Below are 19,879 nucleotides of genomic sequence, written 5' to 3' on the forward strand. Positions count from 1 at the left end.
TATTGATTTACAAAATCTATATACTCTAAGATGCTCTCTCTCTATATATATGTATGTACATATAATATATGTGTGCATATACATACGGGTGTGCATACACACAATACACACACATATGTATATCAGAACAAAGCCAAATATGTTATAAATTCCTTTCTTTTCGTGAATAGAGTTTTTCTTTCAGCATCTAGTGTTTTGGGTGTTCAAATTATAGGGCACATTGAAAGTACAAAGCACAAAGTGTGTAATGTGAATATACAATTGGGCCAATGCTCTTTTGTTATGGCAATTCTGTCCCTCTCACGGAGCACTCATCTCCTTACAGGACCGAACTACTAAAACACTTGAGAAAATAGAGTCAGGATCACAACTCTGAGAGTGTAAAAAGGGCACATGTCTCAAGGAGACTGACAATATCACAGAAGTTTGATCCTGAGCACAGGACTGCAGCAGTCAAGAGCACAAGAGGAGAGAAATCAGTGCAACCGCAGAGGGGGCCTCCACAGAGCTCTGATTTTAAAAGGATGCCAGAGCAATGCAGATGCTCGATATATATGTGCTGGATGGTGGCACTGCAGCTACATTTGTAGAGCCCTTTTTCACCAATTAATGCACACAGCAATGTTGTTTAAAAGGCAGTTAAGTTTAGCCTAATTTTACAGAAGAAATTGCAACTCAGTGAGAGTAAGTGATGACATGAGATCGGATGGTGCAGCTTGTAAAACATGAAAAAGTCAAATCTGAGTCTTTCCATTACACTTCGCCTTTTCATGGAGAGAAATGCATATATATATATATATATATGTATATACATACACAATATGTTTATTACATATAATATATATATACACACACTATACTTACACACAACCTGTTTAGATATGATCTATATATCCATCTGAAACAGTATATAAGACACTAGATTGGATGTATAAGCTCATGGCTAAGGTGTTAAAGCCCAAGCCCATTGAGACATTTGGGATATTTCAGTTAAGCTGGAGAAAAAAGGAAGGAACAGGCCTTCGGTTTGGGACTGGTGGTGCAAGGCAGATGGCCATCTTTGAGAAGCAAAGCTCTCCTACTCCTGTGTCGCTCCTTTCCTGTCTAGATGAATGGTATTTCTCTTGCACTGAAAAGGCAAGGACAATGAAGAGACTGTGAGTACATTCAAGACATCTCATGGCGCGGATGGATTCTGGTAAAACTTGGGGATGAGATTTCTCTCTCTCCTAGGATGTGTAAACAATAATGGAAAATGAAAACATTTCTGGAGGAATAAAGGTGGAAAAGTATAGTTATCTTTTAAAAAATATAGAATAAAATTGGTTTTGGAAACTAGAGGCTAGATAGACTGAAATTCTAGGCAAGAATCTAAATGAGGTTTTCTCCTGCTATGTTTTTACTTTAAATTTACCTGATTTATAAAGTAGGACATGCAGTACTACAGAGTATTCAATAATACAGTAAGGTCTGATGATGTAGAAGCTACCTGAAGGTGGCCTCTCGTTACATTTAGTCATCTTCCTTCCTGGGCTGTTTCCAGACATTTAAAAATGGATTTCAATGAGAGTTTTTAAGTCCTTGGAAAAGGAAGGGACAGTTTTCATTGTTCCTCATGGTAGTGGGGAGCCCTGGAGATGGAATGAAAGCCGAGCAAGGCGTGAACTCCTCTCTCTAGAGCAGGACAGAGCCTGGATGGAAGCCCAGCTGATAACCTAGAGATGTTCTAGGTGGTTTCCCGAAGGGTTTATTTAGGTTCCGGTAAATGGGCAGAAATTCCAGGGGAGCCAATATTTATAGGTCAGGAAATGAAAGTGGTTGTCTTCTAGAAAAACTGCACACAAGGAGCAAGGTCCAAGGTACGAGGTGGGATTTGAGATAAAGGCTTTGCAAACACAGGACAGCATACCCCAAACCAAGCAGACCTCAGGTATAGGGACTAACTCCCAACTATAATTTGGCTGCTATATGTAAGTCCAGCGTTTGACAACAGGATCCCTGAATCCTCAGTCTAGGGCCATAAGTAATTCAAAGCAACCCTCCCCTTCTCCCCCTTGCAAGAGTAAGGCTTTCAAAATATAGTACCTGGATCCATCTGGACGGAGGGGATGGACTTGATTTTCAGGCAAAAAGGAGCAATGCAATGCCTCCATGAAAAGCATGTAGTTCATGCACTACCCAACTCCTGGGGGTGCCATCCACTGTCTGCAGTGTGAAAGGACCCCTCTCTGGAAATCCCAGATAATCAGATGCCTTTAGCACAGAGGGAAGAGGGGAGCTGTTGACCGTAACAACTAAGAATTAACATGAGTTAAGAACATGTTACATTATTTATTTGAGAAATAAGATGGAGAACGCAAGAACTACAGGCAACAATTTTGTTAATAGTTCAAAATGAAAATGAAAGAAGTTATGGATTTTTGTCTCTCTTCCTTTCCTCACCTACATAATTCTGGCTCCTGTTCTTTCCTTCTGGAGTTGGAGAGAGGCACTTTATATCATCAACATAAATTTTATATTGGTAATTTCATGAACATAATTTGCAGCCAATAACCAAGTTGTCACCGGTTGCTTTTTTCCCCCAGAGGGTGACTGTTGTGATTTGTAGTCCCCAGTGTGGCCTTAAGCCAATAGGATAAAGGAGTCTATGAGATGTGATATATTTTGACATATATAAGTTTTCATTGTATAAAATATGATTGACACCTTGACACCTGGTTGGAACTGTAAAGGAAAGGTATTTGGTGATTGACAAGAGTGCAGGTTGCTTCCTAGGAGCCCATGGTTAGTAAGTTCATATGAACTTCAGAAATGCTTCTGTTTTTGTCTTTAACTGTCTAAGTTGCACGTACACACCAATATCCTCACAGTGAGCTATGTGGTCTACGAGCAACAATTTTGTCCAGAGGAAGCCTGTCACATGAAACCTGTCATTCATTGTACAGTTGCAGCTGGCAGGCAGTTAGTTACCAGATAACTTACCACAACTTTTAATTTTCAAATTAGCAGTTGCTGCCACATGTGGTTTTGTTTAAAAGGCTAAGTGAATTACAAACAAATATTTGTCTGAAAGGGGCTAGTTTATAGCACGTGGTAATGTACTGTGATTCATAAAATGGCATTTGTGCAAAACATAAGTTGAATTATGCTCAAACTGCATTTGTTTGCTTTGAGCAAGTTGTCCACCACAAACACAGAGCAACTGATAAAACAATAAGCACAAACAACACCCAGTTAAACAACTCAGTTCTTCATGCATAGAGTTGGACAGGTCATATATAAGGTTACGGAAGGATCAGTGTGAGGAATCTGCTCTCCAAATCTTCGCAGATAAAAGACCATAAATTTCAGATCTACTTGATTAATGTGTAGGGGTCATGGTACACATGTCATAAAGGTGGCAGCGGTTGCATACACCATTGTCATTTGTACTCTAAAGGCAGCATTTAAATATAAGTGTTCAGTGCCCTACAGGCATACCCATCAGATCCAACCTTTCCTCTGGGGTCAAAAATATCAACTGAGAGATGATGAAGTAGAATATTTTATGTAGCTCTTTACACATTAAAGTTCCACAGAATGTTTCATAGGCAATTATAGCCTTTTCATGCTTCCTTCATTACTGTGACACTTTCAATTAAATGAAACAACCATTTGCAACCAATAGGAGGTAGATATTTTTACAAGGTGCTATTCCATCAGAATGTAAGGAAACATGTATCTACATAAGTGTAGAACTTTGGACATTAAGGCTTCTTTATTACCTGTTGTCTTGTAGTTAGGTTCAGTGGTACACCTTAACCCAAACTGGAATAATGCAAAGAAACACGTATCATATCATTTGAGTCTGAAGCACAATTTTGATGTTATATAAACATCCGAGTGCAGATCTAGTCACCTGTTAGGCATTAGGCAGAAAAGGCTTCAAGGGGTAAAAAATAGAATTTAATTGATTTTTTTTTGCTGCAAATTTTTTGTTTTAAACATTATCTGTGAGTGTTTTTAATGTATTAACTCATTCAGCCATCATAACAACCCAATGATATAGATATTACTCCTCCATTTAACAGATTAGGGAACTGAGCCACAGAGAGGTCAGGAACTTATGTCACACAGCTAGGAAATAATTTGATTTTACCGTCAAATATATTCCCTAATCATATGTCATTCACCTACCAATCTGAGAGTCATTTGGTGGATTTTGATGGAGGAATCTATTTTAACTCTATTTGTACAATTTGCAGTTAAAAGAATAGAGGCTGAAGCAGTACAATAAAAGTAGCAGGATTTAAGGTGACTGCCACTCTGCTCCAAGGTAGAGGTATTGGAGCTTTCACAGAGCGGACAGGTCTTTTCTTCCTCCAACTCCTTGTTTAAGTATGAAATCCAGTGAGGGAGAGTATATAGTTCTGGACACATAATGAATTCTAAAGTATGTTGTGAAGAGGTCATAAAATTTGGAATCAGAAGACCAATTCTAGCCATGTGGCTTTAAGCAAATTACCCAGCCTCATTACATGCTTCACTTAATAAACAGAAATAATAATAATAATAATATAATTCCTTTCAAAGTTATTATAAGGATACAGTGAAGAGAATATATGAAAATAATGTAATTGGTAAAGTGGTATATAGATATTGGTTAATTTCACAATGATCACAATAATATTTGTAGTTAGTAAATATATAATTGTGGTTAATAAATATATAATGATTGGGTAAGGGTTATTCATGCCAGGACTTACAATGATAGAATCCTCAAATGACTTGATGAGGTTTACAGATTTAAAACTAGATTATTGAAGTGACTAGAGACCATCTACAGAAACAGCCCAAGGAGATCCTTCAGTTGCAAGAGCAAAGCTGTCAATTACAGCTGAGCTCAGAGCTTGACTTTAGGTTTACTCGTGAAGGCAAGAGAAATGCAGTGTGTAGCTATCACTTGAAATTCAAAAAACAAAATGCATTTGCTTCTCTTATTTGGATCTTTTAAGTGGAGGTGTCTTTCTGGGTTCCAAATTACCTGGGTAATAACCACTTTCTACAAATCTTATGACTAGGTAGATGAGTGCTATTTAAATTAGAAGCACATAGTGAGTAAAAGAGACATTTTGTGATTAGCTCTTCAAATGGCTACAACCAAGTTTGAAAAAAACAGTAAATATATGTTGCCTAAATTGAAAAATGAAATATTTTTTCTGTACAACTGGACATGCCCAAGACAACTAAAGAAAAGAGACAAATGTCTAAACGGGGTATTCGTAGCTATGAATGCCTTTGAAGATTTGGAAAAGATTTATTCCATTAAAGGACTCTTTACTTTGCATAGCTGGTTCTTATTCAACATCTGATTACACTTCCCTCCCTGCTCTCAGCAGGCCTGTAAGGTTTCTCTCCACTCAATTAATCACTGCTGAAATGATATTTTTAAAACCTAGGAATGTAAGGAGAACTCAGTAGAGCCCATCACTACAATCAAGCATTTTACTTCATAGTCACTAAGAACTAACCTAAGATAATGAAGGAATCGGGTTTCATGTGGCTAAGTAAACAAGATGTATTCTCTGAATTAGCAAAATTAAACTCATTTTGTGGAGTAGTGGAGTTTTTGTATCCTTGGATTGTTTTTCACATTAGTCTTGGTGGTGGTAGTAGTAATAGTGGTAGCAGATTAATAGTAGTGGCAGACTCTTTCTTGTAAGTAGTAGTTGTAGCAGCTATAATACTCATAGGACTAGTACTTATAATTTATATTAATGTTATAATAATAGAAGAATCAAGAGTTGTAATTATAACTTTTACACATCAGCAAATTCTTCCATCATTTTACTTAGTTCTTTGGGAATAATTTGAGACTTCACCTTTAAAATTTGGGAAATTGTAGTTCTAGAAAACTTTTTCCTGATGAGAGGAAGCAGCAGATAATGATTCTCATGATCTGAAAGACCGAGTTATATACAATAGAATGGAAAATAATGTTTTGCCAAATCTATAAAAATAAATATAAATCTTATTTATTTTAAAAACTAATAATTAAGTATCTGAAATCATTTATGGCTCTGCATTTTTCAATTCTGTTTTTCTAGGAATTGCTGCCGCAATTTCCTACAGGGTTGTTTTGGTGAATGAATTTTGTATTGATTTAAAATTATCTTGCTGCCTTGAACTACTGCCCTCTTTATTCTTTAAATAAATCAGTTTCTCTTATTAATACATGGAGAATTTAAAGTAAGGGAATAACTATCCAAAGCTACTGTCCCTGAAAGAACACTTTCAGAGTATAATTCAAATTTTTCCTTAAAAGATCATATTTATAGAATTTTTGTATCCATTTTAATGGTGAAATTAATGGTGAATATAAAAGCATGCTGGTGAGGATAGGAGAAAAAACGTAAATCATAGACCCTGAAAAATAGTCACTCTTCATCTTTATAATTTTAAGGATGTGATGTTGGACTTTGAACGTTGAGAGCGTGGCTCTGAAAATTACAGGGAAATCAAATAAAAGCAATGACTATTCCACCCAATCATAATATCTTTTAGTACACTTGAGCTACGTGAAATTGCAAATGTACAAAGTTCTGCTCAAGACATAGGGAATTTATCTTGAAAGATATTTTTTGGCAAATGAGAAACAAAGAGTAATTGATGATTAAAACATGCTAAAGATTTTACCAGTTTAAGTATCTTTTTTAAAGGTGAATAGCTATGATTCAATTATGCCTTCGATGAAAAATAAAAAGGAAGTCAAAGGAAAGACGACATTGCTGGAAAGACAGAAATTGATTTCAAAGTAAATAACTACAGATTTAATTCTCCAATAACTTACCTAGAAATTACAGTTGAGAATTTGAAACAATAAAGGCCATGATATGCCAATGAAAGCTTTATTCAGACCATGAAGTGAGATAAAAGTTTTACACTTTTAGAAGTTTAAATTCTACATAATTTTGTGGTTTTAAAAAAAATCCCGCTTTTTAAATTAATTCTTATGGAAATAGAAAAATGATCTATAGTAACCCCAGATATGTAGTTAACTTATGATTGCCTAAACATTACAATTGCATTGTCACAAATAACTTGCTTTGGATTTTATTTTGTAATAATGTATGTGTGCATTTTTTATGTTCTTAATTGTGTACTTCCTAGATTAATATGAAAAATTAGTTGGTATTCCCTGAGCTGACTCTCCTTGTAGGCAGCTAAAGACCTTGGAGGCAAGAAGCCAGTATAGGATTAACAATTTGTCATGGTTAATCCACAAAGTAAATAAACCCAGTGTGAATAATTGAAAGTGGGTGGGGTTGTAATGTGAGAGGTATTGAAAGTTAATTCAAGAGGAAGTTCTCTATAGTAAATTCCCTCTCGTTATCCAACAGCTAGAATAGGCTGGCATTGATAACTCTCTAAGTAGAGAGGCATTTGTGCATTATCAATGTTTTACCATCTTATCTGAAAACATATAGTCTTTACCTCCTTGATACAGTGCTACTTGAGCAATCTGAGAAATGTGAAGTTTTTCCATGAGTGTTTAACCTCCTTTCAACTTTGAAAAGATGGTCCAAAACATTTTCTGCATTGTAGTATTAAAGATACATATGTGTGATTTCTAAAATGTCCTAAACTGAGATTAAGAAAAGCAATTCAACATCATGAAAATACATTCATTTGTAAACTGGACTTGCCTGTTTGACTAGTGTTAAAATAACGAGGGATTACTAAAGGCAAATTTAATGTTTGAATTACTTATAGTCCTATACTAGCCTCTTCAGCCCTTCCAGGTAATCGTCACTTTCCTGCAATTAAAGCTGTACATGCTATAGATTTCTGATTTACCAGTCTGCAAGGTGCTACCAAATCATATGGGAATTTGTCACTTAATCCAGACTCAACTATTGCTGATCAGACATTAAGACATTAATTATGTTTCTTTTTTTTAGCTACCATGATATTTTATTTTCGAAATGTGACTGAAGGTGAGTTGGGATATTTTAATTAAAATTTTCTGGGCTTTTTCTTAACATATTTATTATTTTTCTAATTATAGGTTTCATATACACTGGAGAAGTTGTACATCGAATGCTAACAGCCACACAGTACATCGCACCTTTAATGGCAAATTTTGATCCCAGTGTATCCAGAAATTCAACGGTCAGATATTTTGATAATGGTATGTATTAGTTAGCCTATTTTTTACTAAATGTATACTTATAAACATTGATCATCAGATTCATATTAATATTTTAGTAACCTTGGGTTTCTGGGGGTAGACTGGAATTTTAAACTGCTTGATTCAAATGCCCCAAGATGACAAATGTTACACTGCAGCTGTTAATACTGTTAATATGTGGAGTAAAGTACGTGGTTAAATGTCACTCATTTATTCATTCATTCATCTGTTCATTCAACAAATGTTTATTAACATGTATTGGGCACTATAATAAATGAGTTGCTGTAAACGACGCCTCGAACAAAGCAAATACATTTATTTGATGCTATTTGCAATACGTCCCTCCTATTAAAAAAAACAAAGTAAGGATAATTTGTTAGTTTTGATCTTCAGATAGAGGCAAGTGGCATAGTATATTGATACTAATTTCCAAAACTTTTGAATAATGTGTACCATAAGATGAACACACCTTTTAAAAATCTAGGAGTGTGGGTAATTAAAATCACTTAAGAAAAAAGTTTTCCTGACTTTGAAATATGAAATAGAGTATACTGACAACAATCTATCCCTACTATTTTTGGGGGGGACATATAAAATAGTCAGAAAAGACCTAGAATATGTCACTAAGTACCATTCAAATCTAAGTAAGAAATGTAAGGTCCTAAAGACATAAATGAATTTTCATGTCTACATCTTATTGAAAGCTGTAACTTTAGTAGAAAATGAAATTATAGGAAAAGAAGAGTTTGTTTTGGAAACTTAAAGATAGAAATTTCTGTTCTCTTTATAATACAAAAATGATATTTATTTGCCCAAATGACAATTTTATCTTTTAAAATAATGAAAGCATGTGGCCTGAACAGAGTTATTTCTTCTCTTGTCTTGCCTTAATGAGCAAGGAAGGAAATTACTGTGGGGTAGCATAGACTTACTCATGACCATGGCTTTCAGAAAATGACATCATTTTGCTGAAAGAGATCTGACCAGTGTGATAAAGCCATTTTACAGGTCAAAATAGCAAAAGAGGAAGAAAACTAAACACACTTAGATGTACACTTTGAGAAATGAATTTCAAACAATTTGAATAACACCAAAGTGTGATCCAATATGAAGTAATACTAAATGTTAGCCATAATAATTATTTCCTTCTATTATTTTAAGAACTGTTATACTCTGTCCTCCCACTTAAAAAAATTGAGGTACTAAGGCCCAAAGATGTACAAATAGATTGTTAGTATACTTTAGACAGAGCTACAGTGAGCAACTTATCTGAAGCTTATCCCATGACCTACTAGACGGAATGAATCTACCCTAAGTAAATAAGAAAGTTGAGTATTTTCCAAGCTTTGTCACTTACTAGGTGATGTTGGGAACATTTACTCATGGGCACAAGCTTCTGATGACCAAGTTTTTAGACTGTTAGCATCAAAATCATAAAGCATATTAAGTCTCTTTCCCCATATGCTCTCTCACACACCCATGTGCCTAGGTAGCTCAATATTTAAATTTTACTTTTATTTAAATGATTTTAAAAAATTAATGTATGCCACTTCAACTGGATTCTAAATTCTTTAAAAACAAGGACTTTGACTATTTATAAGAAATTATTTTCTCTTCAATACCTGGCACAAGAACTCAATACACAGTCGGTCCTCAATAATTTATTATTCAATGAATGAATACATGAAAAAATTAGGTATGTAAGATGATTTTTAATTCTGGGAGTTGTGAAAGTACGAATACTCAAGAATTACTGTATTTTACTTTATTGAAATATCTTCTGTGTGATAACCAATGGGAATATTACATTCTTACAATATAATAATAAAAGCTAGTAATTGCCTGTGTTTTATTAAATGATTGAAGCACTTTTCAGTATTGTAAGGATCTTCACAAAGTCCTTTTATACCATAGCAACTTACTGAAATATTTCCAACTTTGATTGGTTAGGATCATTGAAAGAATGCTTAAGGATGGGAAACTCAACATTTTAGGGAAGCAAAAACTTCTCTAGACAGCAGTTTAGAACATTTCTTCTAAGATAATATTTCTGTAAGTATTAAAGCACTAGATTTTAAAAATCAGACGACGCTTCTAAATATTATAGCCAGCCCAGAAGTCTGAGTCACAGCATATTAATGCACAAAAACTAGAGAAGTTGTAAAACTAAACCTTTTATTAGAAAAATAATTTGGTGGCTCATAAATAGCAAATTAGAAAGCATAAGTCTTACAGTGATCAGAAGCCTAATCAAGCACAGAATCAGAAAATTTGGAGTTAATAGTGACCTTAAATGCCCCTAGATCAACCTACTTGCCTGTTTTTATTTTGGAGATTAAGAAATTGGCATCCATTACCGATTAGACAGTTTGATCACCCTAGGGATACTAAGTTCCAACTGCTCAGTTCCATTAAGCACATAGGATGGTACAGCGGCTCATGTGGTCTGTTATATGAGCTTAAATTACAACTTCAGCTCTGCCAGGAGGAACTTTACCACTAGATTTTGTGCCCATCATCAGAGAAACAGTGTAGGATTGTCAGTCATAAGCCAAGAGATGCGCCACACTAAACCAGCTCTTTGGTGAATTCCAAGGTTTGCTCGTGGCAGATTATTCTCCTACATCATAGCTGATGGCCAAAGAAAGTGTCTTTTTGGTTCACTTACCTAATTGCTTCCTATATTAGGTACTACCTAGGAAGCAATATGTGAGTAAGGAGCTGCTTAGAGAAATACAAGATCGTATCTCTAAAAGCCACTCTCACTAACCTGCAGACCATAAAGTTTTAGATTCAGCAACTTGTAATAAAAGGTAAAATTTGATATATTGATTATTCGATAAAACAAGATAGAGACATATAGTTAATTTTAAAATGTAATGATAACATTTACACTCAACTAATCTTACTAGTAGAACCATTTAAATTAAATGCTGGGGGAGCTGTGCTACTACATAATATAAAACATATTTGCACAATTAGTGTTATTTTAAAAAGTCTGCTACTAACAATGTATTGAAAATATCGTCACCAGAATTTGCATTAAAAACATTTAATTACTCAATTTAGGTAGACCTCTCTTTGTGCGCAAAGAATTTGAGGAAACTATATATTTTTTGATTGATTGCAGAAATCCCTAGAAGGCAAGAATTATTCCTCCCATGTTGTAGAAGAAACAGGTTCAAGCAGGTTAATTGTGTCCAAGGTCACACACACAAAGTATTAGAGGCAGGACATAAGTCTAGCTCATCTGCCCTCCATTTCAGTGTTTCCTCTGCACCGTCAAAGTGTCTAATAGAAATTAGTGAGTAAGAAGGAGACTAGAGCTTGAGAGTTGTGAACACATGTGAAGGAAAAGAAGTGTTTGTTAGGAGGAATTTCATGATCAGAAAACCCTTTTACTTCTACGATTATGGGAAGTTTCCTGGCTATTATTGTCCTCTTGCCTTTTCCAGTTTTTAGAAAAATGGTAGTATAAATACAGAGATGCCCGTGGAAAGAAGAGACCTGGGTTTTTACTTACAACAGGGGTATGTCTTGGGTGCTGCTTATAACTAAAAGTACCAAGGTAAAAGTAAAAAAAAAAAAATTTTTTTACTTCTAAAGTTTTACCTCAAGGAAATAGATTTCTATATTTAAAGTGAATAACGTGACAATTTGATATATATATACATTGCAAAAGAATTTCCACCCTCAAGTTAATTAATATTTTCATCACCTCACATATGTACCTTTTTTCTTTTCGGGTGGGAACACTTAAGTTTATTCTCAGTATATTTCAATTATATTGTACAGTGTTAGAAACTGTAGTCACCGTGTTATGCATTAGATCCTCAGACCTTATTCATTGTATAAATGAAAGCTGGTATCCTTTTGTCAGCATCTCTCTATTTCCCCCAGACCCTAGTCCCTGGCAGCCGACATTCTAAAATCTGTTTCTTTGAGGTCGACTGTCTTTGTTTTGTTTTGTCTTTAGATTTCACATGTATGTGATACCATGCAGTTTTTCTCTTTCTCTATTTGGCTTATTTCACTTAGCTTAATGCCCTCCAGATACATCCATGTTGTCACAAAGGCAGGATTTCATTCTTTTTGAGGCTCAGTAATATTCCATTGTGTATATATACCACATATTCTTTTTTTTTTTTTTTTAAAGAACTTCACTTTATTTATTTATTTTTTTTTTGGCTGTGTTGGGTCTTCGTTTCTGTGCGAGGGCTTTCTCTAGTTGCGGCAAGCAGGGGCCACTCTTCATCGCGGTGCGCGGGCCTCTCACTATTGCAGCCTCTCGTTGCGGAGCACAGGCTCCAGACGCGCAAGCTCAGTAGTTGTGGCACACAGGCTTAGTTGCTCCGCGGCATGTGGGATCCTCCCAGACCAGGGCTCGAACCCGTGTCCCCTGAATTGGCAGGCAGACTCTCAACCACTGCGCCACCAGGGAAGCCCATACCACATATTCTTTATCCATTCAACCATAGATGAACACTTAAGTTGTTTTCATACTTTGGCTACTTTAAATAATGCTGCAGTGAACAAGAGAGTATAGATATCTCTCTAAGGCAGTCATTTTGTTTCCTTTGGTATACACCCAGTAGTGGGATTCCTGGATCATACGGTAGTTTTCTATTTTTAATTTCTTGAGGAAATTCCATACTGTTTTGCACAGCGTCTGTTCCAGTTACGTTTCCACCAACAGACTATAAGGGTTCTGTTTCCTCTACATCCTTTCCAGGATTTGTTATCTCTTGTCTTTTTGATAATAGACATCTTAACAGGTGTGAGGTGATGTCTCGTGCTTTTGATTTGTATTTCTCTGATGATTAGTGATGCTGAGCACATTTTCATGAACCTCTTGGCCATTTATATGACTTATTTGGAAAAATGACTGTTTAGGTTCTTTGCCCATATTTTAATTGGGTTATTTGTTTTCTTGCTATTGAGTTGTGTGAGTTCCTTATTTATTTTGGATATAATCCCTTATTAGGTACATGGTTTGCAAATATTTTCTCCTATTCCATAGGCTGCCTTTTCATTTTGTTGATGGTTTCTTTTGCCGTGCAGAATATTTTTAGTTTCATGTAGTCCAACTTGTTTATTTTTGCTTTTGTTGCATTTGCTTTTGGTGTTAAATACAAAATACAAAATATCATTACCAAGACCTATGTCAAGGAGCTTACCCTGTATGTTTTCTTCTAGGAGTTTTACATTTCAGGTATAACATTCAAGTCTTTAATCCATTTTGAGTTGATTTTTGTGTATGGTATATTCTTTTGCATGTGGCTATCCAGTTTTCCCAGCACAGTTATCCAGTTTGTTGAGAAACAGTTCTTCCACATTGTATATTCTTGGCTCCATTATTGAAAATGAATTGACCATATAAGCATGGATTTATTTCTGGGATCTGTACTCTGTTCCATTGATCTATGTGTCTTTATTTCTTAATCCCAAAACCATACTGTTTTGATTATTATAGCCTTGTAATATACTTTGAAATCAGAAAGTATAATGCCTCCAGCTTTGTTCTTCTTTCTCAAGATTGCTTGGCTATTTGGAGTCTTTTGTGGTTCCATACAAATTTTAGGATTTTTTTCATTTCTGTGAAAAATGCTATTGGAATTTTGATAGGGATTGCATTGAATCTGTAGATTGTTTTGGGTAGCATCGAAATTTTAACAATATTAATTCTTCCAATCTAGGAACATGAAATATCGTTCCATTTATTTGTGCCTTCTTCAGTTTCTTTCATCATTGTCTTACAGTTTTCAGTATACAGGACTTTCACCCCTTTGGTTAAATTTATTCCTAGGTATTTTCTTGATGCAATTGTAAATGGGATTTTTTTCTTAATTTCCCTTTCTGATAGTCTGTTATTAGCACATAGAAACACAACACATTTCTGTATATTGATTTTGTATCCCGCAACCTTACTGAATTCATTTATTAGTTCTAACAGTTTTTTGTTGGATTCTTTAGGGTTTTCTATATACAATACAGGCATCTGTAAATAATGACAGTTTTACTTCTTCCTTTCCAATTTGTATGCCTTTTATTTCTTTTTCTTGTCTAATTGCTCTGGCTAGGATTTCCAGTATTATGTTGAATAAAAATGGTGAGAGTGGGTGTCCTTGTCTTTTTCCTGATCTTAGAGGAAAAACTTTCTGCTTAGTATCTTGTTAGCCTTAAGTATGATGTTAGCTATGGGCTTGTCATATATGGACTTTATTTTGTTGAGATGCATTCTATCTATACCTGATTTGTTAAGAGTTTTTATCATGAGAGGACGTTGAATTTTGTCAGATGCTTTTTCTGCATCTATTGAGATCATCATATGATTTTTATCCTTCATTTTGTTAATGTGGCATATCACATTGATTGATTTGTGTATGTTGAACATCCTTGCATCTCAGGAATAAATCCAGCTTGATCATGGTATATGATCTTTTTAATGTACTGTTGAATATGGTTTGCTAAGATTTTGTTGAGTATTTTTGATCTATGTTCATTGGCGATATTGGTCTGTAAGTTTCTTTTCTTGTAGTGTCCTCATTTGGCTTTGGTATCAAGGTAATGCTGGCCTTGAAAAATGAGTTTGGAAGTGTTCTCTCTTCTCTATTTTGGAAGACTTTGATAAGAATTGGTATTAATTCTTCTTTAAATGTCTGGTAAAGTCCCCCGGTGAAGCCATCTGGTCCTGGATTTTTCTTTGTCAGAACTTTTATAATTACTGATTCTATCTCCTTACTAGTAATTGGTCTGTTCAGATTTTCTGTTTCTTTGTGATTCAATCTTGATTGATGGTATGTTTCTAGGAATTTAGCCATATCTTCTAAGTTGCCCAATTTGTTGGCATATGATTGTTCATAGTACAACAGTTTCTTATGATCCTTTGTTTTCTGTGTTATCAGTTGTAGTGTCTCCTCTTTCATTTCTGATTTTATTTATACTTTCTCTTTTTTTCTTAGTCTAGCTAAAGTTTTGTCAAATTTTTTATCTTAAGAAAGCTCTTAGTTTCACTGATCTTTTCTATCATTCTAGTGATATCTATCTAATGGATCTTTTTAGTCTCCATTTCTTTTATTTCCATTCTGATCTTTGATATTTCCTTCTTCTGCTAAATTTGGGCTTGGTTTGTTCTTCTTTTTTAGTTCCTTGATTTGTAAAGTTAGGTTGTTTTTTGAGATCTTTCTTTTTTGTTCATGTAGGCATTTATCTCTATAAATTTCCTCTTAGAATTGCCTCTGCTGAATCCCTTAAGTTTTATGTTTTGTTTCCATTTTCATTTATCTCAAGATATTTTTAGATTTCCCTTTTGATTTCTTCTTTGGCCCACTGGTTGTTCAGGAGGATATTTTTTAATCTCCATGTATTTGTGAATTTTCCAGTTTTCCTTCTGCTGTTAATTTGTAGTTTTATACCATTTTGGTCAGAAAAGATGCCTGATATGAATTCAGGCCTCTTAAAATTGTTAAGACTTGTCTTGTGGCCTAAAAAAATTATCTATCCTGGAGAATGTCTTATGTGCACTTCAGTAAAATGTGCATTCTGCTGCTGTTTGATGAAATGTTCTATGTATTTCTGTAAGGTTCACCTGCTCTAATATGTAGTTTAAGTCCAATGTTTCCTTATTGATTTTCTGTCTGAATGATCTATCCATTGTTGAAAGTGAGATATGAAGTTCCCTATTTTTATTGTATTGCTGTCTCTTTCTGCCTTTAGATCTGTTAATATTTGCTTTATATATTTAGGTATTATGATTGGATGCATAAATATTTATAAACATTTACAATTGTTAATATCCTCTTGATGAATTGACCTCTTTATTATTAAATAATGACCTTCTTTGTCTCTTGTTACAAGTTTTGGCTTAAAAGTCTACTTTTCTGGCATAAGTATACCTACCTCTGTTTTCTTTTGGTTTCCATTTGCATGGAACATCTTTTTCCATACCTTTACTTTTAATCTATGTGTGTTCTTAAAACTGAAGTGAGTGTCTGTGGGCAGCATATAGTTAAGTCTGTTTCTTAAACTCTTAACCCAGTCTGTGTCTTTTGATTGGAGAATTTAGTCCATCTACATTTAAAGTAACTAATGATAGGTATGGTTTACTATTGCCATTTTGGTAGTTGTTTTCTGGCTGTTTTGTAATTCCTTTGTTCCTTTCTTTCTCTCACTCTCCTTTGTGATTTGATTTTCTGTGGTGGTATGCTTCAATTCATTGTACTTTATCTTCTGTGTGTAAGTATTTGATCTGTGGTTACTATGAGGCTTACATAAAACATCTTATACAATCAATTTTAAGCTGATAACAACTAACTTCAAACTCATACAGAAGCTCTACATTTTTACACCTTCCACCATATTTTATGTTTTTGATATCACAATTTATAACTTTTTATATTGCATATCCACTAACAAACTATTGTAGTTAGAGTTATTTTTAAAACTTTTGTCTTTTAACCTTTATACTAGAGTTATAAGTGATTTTTCCACCACCATTATGATAAGAGTATTCTGAATTTAACTATATATTTACCTTCACCGGTGAGTTTTTTTTTTATATATATAATTCTTGTTACTTACTAGCATTCTTTCATTTTAGCTTGAAGAACTCCCTTTAACATTTCTTATAAGTCTGGTCTAGTGGTAAAGAACTTTTTCAGCTTTTGTTTGTCTGGAAATTTCTTTATCTCTCTTTTAATTCTGAAGAACAACTTTGCTTAATAAAGTACTCTTGGTTAGCAGGTTTTTTCTTTCAGCACTTCAAATACCTCACCCCACTCTCTCTTGCCTGCAAGGTTTCTGCAGAAAAATCTACTAACAGTCGTTAAAATTTCCCTTGTAGGTAACAAATTTCTTTTCTATTCTTGCTTTTAAGATTCTTCCCTTGTTGTTAACTTCTGATAATTTGATTATAATGTGTTTCAGTGTAAATCCCTTATGATTCATCTTTTTTTGGTATTTTTGAGCTTTCTGGATCTGGATGTCTGCTTTTTCCCCAGGTTAAGGAAGTTTTCAGCCATTAGTTCTCTGAATAATCTTTTTATTTTTTATTTATTTATTTATTTTTGGCTGCGTTGGGTCTTTATTGCCGCACGCTTTCTCTAGTTGTGGCGAGCGGGGCTAATCTTCGTTGTGGTGCACGGGCTTCTCATTGAGGTGGCTTCTCTTGTTGCAGAGCATGGGCTCTAGGCACGTGGGCTCAGTAGTTGTGGTTTGCAGGCTCTAGAACACAGGCTCAGTAGTTTTGGTGCATGGGCTTAGTTGCTCTGCGGCATATGGGATCTTCCCAGACCAGGGCTCGAACCCGTGTCCCCTGCATTGGCAGACAGATTCTTAACCACTGAGCCACCTGGGAAGTCCTATTTGAATAATACTTCTGCCCCTTTCTCTCTCTCTTCTCATTCTGAAATCCCTATAATGTGAATATTTGTCTACTTGATGGTGTCCCATATGTCCCTTAAGCTATCTTCACTCTTTTTCATTCTTTTTTTTCTCTCTCTGCTCCTCTAATTGGATCAGTTCTGCTGATATGTTTTCAAAGGCATTGATCTTTTCTTTTACTTGATATAGTCTGTTGTTAAACCCCTCTATTAAAAATTCCAGTCAGTTATTGTATTCTTCGGTACTATGATTTCTATTTAGTACATTTTATATTTTCTGTCTCTTTGTTGGAATTCTCACTTTGTTCATGCATTGCTCTCCTGACCTCAGTGAGCATCTTTTTTTTGTTTTTTGGCTGCACTGTGTGGAATATGGGATCTTGGTCCCCCAACCAGGGGTCAAACCTGTGCCCCCTGCAATGGAAGCTCAGAATCTTCACCACTAGACCGCCAGGGAAGTCCAGTGAGCATATTTATGACTGTTATTTTGAAATCATTTTGGGTAAATCACTTACTTCTGTTTCATTAAGATCAGTTTCTAGAGATTTATCTTTTTTTTTGTTTGGAACATATCCCCTGTTTCTTCATTTTTCTTTACTCACTGTTAGTTTTTGTACATCAGATAAATAGCTACCTCTTCCAGTCTTGTCAGAGTGGTTTTCTGTACGACATGAACTTCAATCAGCTTAGCTCAAGCTCCTGGTTGCCTTTCAAACCTTTGTGATTGTTCAAGGCATCATCTTTGTTCTCAGTGACATCCAGTAGTTTAGGGTGTGCCAAGAGCCATCAGTTTCCCAAAGGGGAAGATCACAGTCAGCACCTAGATTTGTTGGTAGTCCCTCAGGCAACAGCATACTGGAAAAGTATGCAGTCAAATCCTCTCCAGGGATAAACTGGGAGACAGGTATTTTGTCTGCTCCCTCTGTACTGAGCCTTGAGGGGATAGCCAATGCAAGTGATGCAAGTGCTCACAGGTGTGCCTATTAACAATTGCTTCTTTGTGTGCTACCTTCCTGTGGGACTCATGAATGCAAACCCCATTGTCTCTCAGAGCAAGATGACCTGGGGGCCTGTCCTCAGGTGGCAGCCACAAAAGCTGGGTGCCAGACATGTGTGCAAGCTCCTTCCAGAGAGATGCTGGTGACTTGGTTTTATCCTTGGACTGAGCCAAAGGAACAAGGTAGGGGAAGTACCCACTGGCTCTTCTGGGCTCCAGAGGATCACAGTAAGCACCTAGATGTGTGCAGTTTCATTATGGGTATTTTCTCAGTCGCCTCATGTATAGCAGTCACTCAGCTAATTTTGGATTTCTCTCAAAGGAAATTGCTCCTTGTGTAGCTGTACATTCAGTGTATCCATGGGAAGAGGGGAAGTCAGGAGCCTCCTATGCTGCCATCTTGGTCAAAAGATCTCAGCATTAAGTTATACTCAAAAACACAGTCATGGCAGTGTTCTGGTCTACTTCAATCACCTGGTACAGGAATGAACTCAGGAAGTCAGACAGAAGAAGTGTGTAGGGCAAAGTACGTGGGAAAGGGTATGGAGCGTCCAGGCCCTCTCTGGGCACTCTACTCCCCTAGCATCTCCACATCTTCACTAACCCAAAAGCTCTGTCATGCAATATTGATTATTTTTTCTTTTTAATCATATACTTACTGACCTGGGAGATAAGTTATGCTCTCTTAGTTCTGTGAGTTTCATTTCTGTACATCATTTTTTGGCAACAAGATTTTTTAAAAGATTAGAAAATCCAATACTTAGAGCTAAGCAAACGTCTTAGCTGCTCATTTGTTTTCTTAAAAAAATAAAAAAGAATAAACAGTGTCAGTTAATGAAATTAGAACACTCCCTAACACAATAAACAAAAATAAACTCAAAATGGATTAAAGACCTAAATGTAAGACTGGAAACTATAAAACTCTTAGACGAAAACATAGGAAGAACACTCTGACATAAATCACAGCAAGATCTTTTTTGACCTGCCTTCAAGAGTAGGAAATAAAAACAAAAATAAACAAATGGGACCTAATGAAACTTAAAAGCTTCCGCACAGCAAAGCAAACCATAAACAAGATGAAAAGACAACTCTCAGAATGGGAGAAAATAATTGCAAACGAATCAACAGACAAAGGATTAATCTCCAAAATATACAAACAGCTCATGCAGAACAATATTAAAAAAACAAACAACCCAATCAAAAAATGGGCAGAAGACCTGAATAGACATTTCTTCAAAGAAGATATACAGATGGCCAACAAACACATGAAAAGATGCTCAACATTACTAATTATTAGAGAAATGCAAATCAAAACTGCAATGAGGTATCATC

The 19,879-nt window shown here is 35.2% G+C and overlaps 1 protein-coding gene across 4 annotated transcripts in view; it reads left to right on the plus strand.

Moving 5' to 3' along the window:
• The window catches only part of PLXDC2 (plexin domain containing 2), a 416,967-nt gene that overhangs the window by 258,717 nt on the left and 138,371 nt on the right, over positions 1-19,879 (plus strand). For all 4 annotated transcript variants that reach the window (XM_082449772.1, XM_082449774.1, XM_082449773.1 and 1 more), the window contains one exon: positions 8,048-8,170. In XM_082449772.1, coding sequence (XP_082305898.1) covers positions 8,048-8,170 — 123 coding nt within the window. The remainder of the gene's footprint in view (positions 1-8,047; positions 8,171-19,879) is intronic.

The sequence above is a fragment of the Balaenoptera physalus genome, assembly GCF_965194825.1.
Source record: "Balaenoptera physalus genome assembly, chromosome: 2".
Lineage (NCBI taxonomy): Eukaryota > Metazoa > Chordata > Mammalia > Artiodactyla > Balaenopteridae > Balaenoptera > Balaenoptera physalus.